Genomic DNA, 8545 nt, shown 5'->3' with positions numbered 1-8545 from the left:
TCGGTGATTGGAAGATAAGAAAAAAAAAATGTTATTTGTAATAAACATTTTATAAATTTTAATTTAAAATTACTATTTAAAAACTTCATTGTTCCTACAGTCTGTCTACGGAAAGAATCAATTTTGGTGGTTTTTTTTTCTTTTAACAACTATTATAGCGAACCTCCTCGTATTCCAGTAGTAAAACGTGAAGCTTCCATAACACTGTTTATAATGGGGATGACATGTTTAGCAAATAAGAAACTGGAAGTAACTTGCCATAACTAAGCGATTAATGGCTGATGCTCATTGGTTAATACCAAGTCGATTCGACGGCCGGATGGCCGAGCGGTCAAGCCTACCGCTCTCGGGGGCCGGAATCAAATCCTGACAGGTTGGAAAAATCCTCAGGAACGGGTCCGACCGGGCCCGTCCCTCATCACTCCGCCGCCCCATTGTTGGCCTGGCCTAACCCATAATGGGCTTGCTAACAGGAGACCCTTTTAGTGCTCATAGGGCGGAAGAGTTAAATGCATGAATCTTTACAGTTAATGCATAATATAAAAATGTAACACAATTAACGGAAAAGTCTTTCTGCCGTCTAGTGAGAGAATATAAAATAAAATTCATATACATAGCCTGACATATAAAGAGAAAAGTGCTGACATCATTAGGGAAATGTGCTGATTGGTTTAACTAAAGTGACATCACGCGTGACGTTACTCTCACGTTGATTTTTTTCATAGACAGACTAGTAAGTCCTTTAAGATTGTCTCCGGGAAACAACTGAGGAATTTTTCAGGAGTGGTCTGTCGTCTGATATGTCAGGGTCCGTCTCTCACCATCCGGCCGCTTTTGTCGTGGACATGACCGAATGGTATACATGGAAATATGGAAAAAGATCCGCTTAATGTCACAGAGCGAAAAACTAAAAAGAAAAAACGACGAATATCAACAAAGTTACGTTGATTGAACTCAACAATAAAAACTTTCTGAAGACATACGTCTTTGCCCATACTTCATAGCTAGAACCACCCAGAGAGTAACGGGGGACTGGGGCAAAATACATATTTGGGCTTCGTGTTGGGTAGGTTATGATGGCCGCGCACGTGATCGAAGTTGTTAACCTTAACGTCCGAAAAACTTCATATGATTTGTTTAAATAAAAGAAATCTTGTAAAAATGCGATAATAATTACCTCCATGTGATAATAAAATGTTTACATTTTTGTAACAAACTGTACAAACTACGTGAGAAGTATGTTCTCTAAATATCACGTTTACAGAAAAATACCGGGCTGCAATTTACCTGATGTTCCTTGTCTATCTGTGTGTCTGTCCGTTTTTCCTTAATCTCGAGAAAGTTATTAGATAGATGAAAATCGAGATCAGATATGCTTAGGAGCAGGAGGTCCAGATTAACTATATAAGAACTTTCCGTTTCGACCGAAAGTCACGTTACATCAATTCAAAATTTCCCCCCCCCCGAACGGAGTTGGATAGATAACCGGCACGACTCTATTGTTAACAGGAAAACTATGAAGTACAGAAGCAAGACACTACTAAAGGAATTGTGACGATGTCATAATAAATAATCGCTGGTTAAAATTAGTTTGGTTTATTTGGTTAGGGCAACGCGACACGAGAGCGATATGCCGAGGGAAATGCATCCCAAAAAGACTTTTATAAAAAGCTGAACTCTATTTAGGTGTTAAAGATTAAGGGGATGAAGAAATAGAGGGGATCATAACTCCAGTGGGGTCGGATTTAATGACGATTTACACGTTATTGAGAAACACTGGCTATATAATAGAGGGAAAGTATCGTGATCGGTCAAAATAATAACTCTCCATGATTTTTACACTTTTAGACTTAGGAAACCTTGAAACGTCGAAAATGCAAATAAAAATTCGGGTGGTTTTTTTCTGTATGTATGAATGTTAGTGCGCGTGTGTGTATGGGGGGCATGGTTTTGTTCACTTACTTTGAAGCTTAGTAAATCATGTGTCTTTGTCGAAAATTTCTGAAATTCTGCAGAGAGGTTTGTGTATTAGAGGTATTAATGCTATTAAACATTGGTGATTAAAGATTAAGGGGATGAAGAGATAGAAGTGGTCATAACTCGAGTGGGGTCGGATTTAATGAAGATTTTACACGTTATTAGCATTTACATGACTTTTTTAAATTATAACCATCCACTACACAAAATGAAGATTTTTGCCGATAGTTATTATAATTAATGAATATATAAGTCTTTTAAATAATAAAATATCTAACAGATGGCGCCGGCTAAATAATTTTGAATTTTTTTGGCGGCTCGACACCCACGCTACGCCACTGAACTCGTCGCTGGATGTTTTCTTACAAAATTGTAGGTTTCAAGTCTGCCTAGCACAGTAAGACCCCGCTTAACGCGGAGGATGACTTCCTAGACGACAAAGCGCTAAACAGAACAACGTTAAACGACGTCATTTTAACATAGAGTAAACAGGGATAGGGAAACAGGCGACCAAAAATAAACAAATTTTAAGTTATTTTTATATTAATTTGTATAATAATATATGTTAAATAACACATAAACATATGCATACAAAAATGTAAAGTTCATTTTTGTGACGAAGTTTCTGGCTTTTCTGAAATTTTTGTTTTTTGCGATAAAGTCGTGTAGTTTCATTTGTCACTTTTTTCTTTCCTTAACAAATGCCGGTAGCGGAAGATCGCATCCAAAACGCCTCGTTCTGCTTTTGCACTCCTTTCAAAATGTGAATCGGTAGCTACAATTTGATCAACGATTTCAGTTACCAAACGTTTACTAAGGAAAACTGTAGAGAAATTCATTGGGTTCTTTGTTTTCAGAATCACTATTTTCCAGTTCTACGTGAATTCCTTGTTCTTCCAGTTCTCGAAGGTCGTCGTTGGTAAGGCTCTCACCAGAAACCTGCAGTAATTCCTCAATATTCTGCTCGTCTACATCTCCTAGTCCTGCTGTATCGATTAGGTCGAGTTTGATCAACCTAACGATACAGCGATAAGCTCTTCTCGTTGAGAATTTTTGGATACCTTTAGCCATAATTTCTTCCACACTTCGTTCGTGCATTTATCAGTTAATTCTTGCCAAGCGAAGTCGATATTGCCTATGGCATTCATGGCAAAACAAAGATAAATTTTAAAAAAAGTACACCTTTTTGCCATCTTTTTTTGATTGGTTCGTGTTCGTAAATAATCAATATTATATACGAATCAATGGAGAGCCGCAATAATTTAAATCGGCGCAAATTTTGAGCTTTTTTTAGGCTTCGAGCAGACCGCGTTATATCAAATCAGCGTTAAGCGGGGTCTTACTGTACCATACATACGTAACGAAGGAATCTGTATTAATACAGACAGTTTTAGTGCTCTTCAGGCCCTTACTAACCGTAAATGTAAACATCAGCAGGTATATGGTATTCAGACCAAACTTAGAAAACATGGTTTAATAGAGAAGTTTTGTTTTACGTGGGTCAGAGGCTCTGACCCAACATATACCAACATGTGCTCTGATTCAGAGCACATGTTGGTATATATGGAAATGAACGGGCCGATTTTTTGGCCAATTAAGCAGCCATTGGAAATGAAAAAGCGTTTAAAATTATCCCACAGTCTTGGGTAAAGAAGGCATTAAAGAATATAATTATAGAAAAATGGCAACACACTTGGACGAATAGTATAAAAGGGAGGAAAACTTTTGATATACTTCCGAATATTGAAGAGAGACTCTCTCATCTAAAGTGGTTTGGGAGAGAGCGGGTACTTCTGATTTGTCTCTCGGGTCATGATGGATTTGGTGAATATAAGAGTAGGTTTCACTTGGATGATCAACATGAATGTGTGTGTGTGGAGAGGAGATGGAAACTTTAAACCATCTAATTTATTATTGCTTGGAATGGATAATTGAAAGGTATTATCTTGAAATGACAGTATTGGATGAAGGGCTTCGTTGGCCCTGTAGTGTTTACCAACTGATTAGGAATGAACGGTTGTATAGGCAGTTGGTTACCCTTCTGAGGAAGGTCTTGCAGAGCAAAGTAGCTCGAATTAAATTGTAAATTATTTTCCTGAGCGAGTTGCTCAGAAGTTTGTTGTTTTTTTTTTATTTTTGTTTAATTGATATTAAGTGTAAAGAAAAATTAAGAATAAAGTATCTAAGCCCCGTTGTGCGAAAGCGGTGCGGGGAAGACTGATCCCCGTTAAGGGAAATGATGATTCACCAATGAAAAAAAAATGAACGTACCAACATACTTCATCCTCCAGTATATTAGATATTAAAATAATATATTCAAAGTAGTAACTATATAATTTAGTTTGAAAGTTCTTCACAAATGTCAGCTTAATTAGAGTTGCATAATAGTTCGAGGTAGAAAATAGAAAAATAAAATTATGTTGCCAAAGCTCCGAGTCTCATATTAGGACTTCACTGGTTCGTGACTAGTCTACATCTTCGTATTGCCACTGAAGGAGCACGTTCTCTAACAAAATAAAGCATACTATTTAATCTAGAGAGAAGAATAAATTTCACCATTGCATTGCAGCAGCATTTTATTAAGACTAAAATTTCTAGTTACGCCATTGGACAGGATTGTACTGTACATTTACCCATCTTCATTTATCCAATTAGTTACAATTTTTAATAAAAATACCTATAGAAAGTTTTACGTTTTTAAAAATTATTTTAAATAAATTTTAATATAAATTTACTTATTTTATAATCTTATTCATTATATGGCATTGCTCCAAGTTCGACGTTTAAAATTTTAATGCTTTTGTAACTATCGGAGAAGTAAAACTAAATTAATATGTAAGTCAAGAATAGGATTGCAGACCTGTTCGAAAATCAAGTTTTCGAGAATATTCGTCACGACATAGAAGTGATTGTTTGCAGTAGACTATTTTTTATGATCGACAGTTCTCAAGGACGAGGACACATTTATCCATTGTTTGATCATACAACTCTGCCTTACTTCTGTTATGTTTATATAAATATCATCAAAATTATAGGTTTGTAGAGATTTAATTCAATCAAATTTATTTAATAAACAATCTATAATGCAAAACTGAAAAGTAAATACAAAATATGAAAAATCTGCAGCAATATTTAAGAAAATGTTTAAAACTTTTAAAGAAAAATGTATTGAAATTTTCCTGAAAAAAATGTAAATTAAAAAATTAAACATATTTTTCTATTTTTTTATAATTTATTTTAAAATCAGATCAAGATAACTTTGCAGAATCGTTAACAATTCGCAAGTAGAGTTAATTTTAACAAGTTTTTTAAATACTGTATATTAATCAACAGAAGATATTCGTTTATTTATAAGTTACTTTAGTTTTTAAACAATTTTAATATAAAGTATTTTAAAAAATGTTAAAGTAAACTCGACTTGAATTATTATAAATATAGCGTCATAAATTAAGTACAATAATTTTATATTTCTAGTTGGGGCTGTTGAGAAGAGGCTCAGGATTTTCCTCCAGGCCCATAGAAAACTTAGGAAGGTATAAAATTCCTGTTATGTACGTAACACTTATATTGCAGTGAGATGTGGACAAGAAACTAAGATGAAAAACAGTCATAACATTTTAAAAAAATCCGTAGTGATTCCTATTTCCTATAAATCGATATTATTTTTACTAATAGAAAACAACATTTTTAAGGCTTCTTTTTAATTTTCCACTTATTTTATTTGTTTCAAAAAGGAGGCAAAATGGACCCGCTCTAACCCCTGGCCCCGTACAAGCACTCGACGGTTCTGGATCTCGTGAACATTTAACCTTATATTGAACTCGTCACTCTATAAAAAATTTCTTTTCAAAACAGAAATATTTAAAATTAACGTTTCTGAAACTTTTAACAATTTCATATTGATAATTTGTCTTGTAATTTGTTTAGAATCAGCCGAATAAATAATTTCTATGCAACGTGCTTTTATTTAAATTATGGCTTTGCAAATAATTTTTATATTAATTATTTGAGCAGAATACAAGTGATTTGATACAATCTGTAAATGACATTTTCCTGTTAGAAATGTTCAATTGTTAAGTTGATGGTTTAGAGTAAAACATGTACTTTAGAAATTTCCATAAACATAGGAAAAATGCAATAAGGACGTTTCAAATGTGTACATTTGTTCAATATTAATTTAATTATAAAGATTAGGAGCACCTTAAGAATTAAAGTTCTTGTATTAAAACAGAAATAAACTTAGCGGACACGTGATTACTTGTACTAAAATGAAGTTAGTTCTGTTAAACATAAGGAAAAAAAACTGTGAAACAATACAAAATTAACGTAGTATAATCTGTTTTATTAATCAAATTTGAAAATAAAAAACATGTAAACGCTTTTTTGTAAATTTAAATGACTTTAAATCAACAATTAAATATTTGTAATGCTTTTCTAATCCGAATTTTTAAGTATGGCAGGTTCAGATTCGACCATCCAAAATCTGGAATAACTCTTCATTATGCTCCCCCTGTAAAATACAATCCATTATTATTATTATTATTATTATAGAAAAATGTAAAATGATTTTCAGTAAAAACACTTCATCAATAACTTACTTGAAAATAACTTCTGTGTCTTCTTCTTTGTCACAACCTTCTGGGTACTTCCATTGAAAGGTGAAATTATCCTTTTCTTTGGAATTGGTGTGTGTTGCTGTATCCTATAAATAATATAAAGAATGTTTAATTTTAACTATATTTTAAAGAATATACTAAGCAAGAAGATAGATATTTACTTCGTCTTCGTCACATTTTATAGTTTTTAATCCATCTTCTTCTACAAAGTGTCCTTCTATTGGTTTTCCTTCTTTGTCGTAAGCTCGGATCATAAATCCTTTAAAGTTGGCACCAATAATAGTTACTAAGAAAAATATTTTAAAAAGTCAGTTGTTTGGAATTCATAATAAAATCTCAAAACAAAAATTAAATAAATACACGTAGTCAAAAATTAAAAAAATAATATCTAATCGCTCACATTCTTAGTACTGAAATATTAATTTTAATTAAACTTAATTAAATTTTAAAATGCTCAATAATTAAAAGAAAAGCGTGATAAAATTTTGAAATTGATTTGTGATATGAATCGTAATTTAAACAGCAAAAATGGTCTTTTGGCTAAGACAATACGATATTCAAAATGGAAGCCGTGGAAAAAAATAATTAAGGGGCGTTCACACGGTTCAACTATTGTTGAAAAACTGCAGTTGACAGCTAGTTGTACTATACAACAAAGTTTAAACCTGTTAATGAATTAAATTGAAATCAGTACGTTCAACGGACTTTCAACTTCTAGTGTAGTTCAACGACGTTGAACGGTGAGAACGACCCTATAGTTTCAGGTAAAATCATGCTTACGTTCAACTAAATCACATTTTAAAGCTTTAACTTCTATTTTATATGGAGAAACACTCGTTTGAACTTCGAAAAATTCTTTAGTAGGTTTTCCATCGGCTCCTTTTTTAGCATGTTTAGGCAATAGATCTTCGCAAGAATCGGGTGGTGCTCCATTTGGGAAAGCGTAACAAGTTGTTGCCAAAAGAAGTACGGCGAGACAGGTCTTCATTGTCTTAGTTTTTAAGTTTTCTTTCTAAATTACAAAAAAATTAATAATAATTTTATACTTACGAAAACGTTTAACTGCATAGAGATAAAACAATTCTTTAAATTTTTTTTTTATATTAAAACAGCCGAAAAAATTCTCATCAAAACTCATTTAAAATTGTTTCCGCTGATCAAATGATAAACAATAGACAAAAATAATGAAAAAAAACCAATTTTTTAAAAAAATCCTAAACTTTCTAAGCAGATAACAAAACTAGTTTGTAGTCATCCATATAAATAGATTTGAAGGTCAATAACACGTCACAGAAGAATAATTTCAAATATTTCTTTTTGAATCTCATCAATAAAATTTAAAAATTAATCTAAACTTTATTGATTTTTTGCAAAAAGTAGATTTAAATAAACAATTTTCGTACCTAACATACCTTTTCAAACTATATATTATTACTATTAAAAATAAAAGGTATAAAAGTACTTACTTGTAACTTTATTTCGAATTGACTAATTCCATCCAAACTTGGGTCTTAAATAGAAAAAGTTAGAATCACGTGATTATAAAAATGTGATGCATCCCAGCTCAACCATAGGTCATTATCCAAACCAATAGAACAGAAGAAAAAAAAATGGCAGTAGTTGTTTTGATAATTGCCGTTTCGCATTGTTTCTGTTAAATTTTAATAGTTTATAGATGACTGCTTCGGTTTAAGAGAGAAAAATAATTACCAAAAATATGCAAAAATAAAAAGAACAAATTAAAATTGAAAAATGGAACAAAAATATATTTAAAATGTATACAAAACTGCAAAATATAAACAAGGTTTAGAACAAAAACACGTAAAGAAGGTAAAGAAGATTATCAAAACTTCGTGATGACACTGCTAATTTTTGGCAAATTTCAAGGTCGCGCATCCAATTCATACGTGCATTTAAATTGTGTATATTATAGAAAAAATCGCACCGAATTA

The 8545-nt window shown here is 32.2% G+C and overlaps 1 protein-coding gene across 1 annotated transcript; it reads right to left on the bottom strand.

Annotated features, from left to right (window-relative positions):
- Nucleotides 1–6298: 6298 nt before the first annotated feature.
- LOC136986953 (putative defense protein 3) lies at nucleotides 6299–8280 on the bottom strand. The gene is made up of 5 exons (XM_067284594.1): nucleotides 8060–8280; nucleotides 7374–7605; nucleotides 6755–6879; nucleotides 6576–6679; nucleotides 6299–6487 (listed from the first exon to the last, which is right to left on the bottom strand). Exons 2-5 carry the CDS (start codon nucleotides 7579–7581, stop codon nucleotides 6412–6414), a joined length of 513 nt encoding a protein of 170 aa, XP_067140695.1. The 5' UTR covers nucleotides 7582–7605; nucleotides 8060–8280; the 3' UTR covers nucleotides 6299–6411.
- Nucleotides 8281–8545: the final 265 nt, after the last annotated feature.

This window comes from Centruroides vittatus, unplaced genomic scaffold (genome assembly GCF_030686945.1).
Source record: "Centruroides vittatus isolate TY-2023 unplaced genomic scaffold, ASM3068694v2 scaffold_1424, whole genome shotgun sequence".
NCBI lineage: Eukaryota > Metazoa > Arthropoda > Arachnida > Scorpiones > Buthidae > Centruroides > Centruroides vittatus.
Note: the sequence above shows the minus strand (reverse complement) of the source record. Positions and strands in the feature narration are given on the sequence as shown.

What these genes read in the sequence shown, in the direction of transcription:
- LOC136986953 (XM_067284594.1), bottom strand. Translation starts at nt 7,581, where the DNA reads ATGAAGACCTGTCTCGCCGTACTTCTTTTGGCAACAACTTGTTACGCT. An exon ending in AAAATGTGATTTAGTTGAAC is followed by an intron (nt 6,880 to 7,373) that starts GTAAGCATGATT and finishes TATTTTTCTTAG; the next exon opens with TAACTATTATTGGTGCCAAC. An exon ending in GACACAGAAGTTATTTTCAA is followed by an intron (nt 6,488 to 6,575) that starts GTAAGTTATTGA and finishes TGTATTTTACAG; the next exon opens with GGGGAGCATAATGAAGAGTT.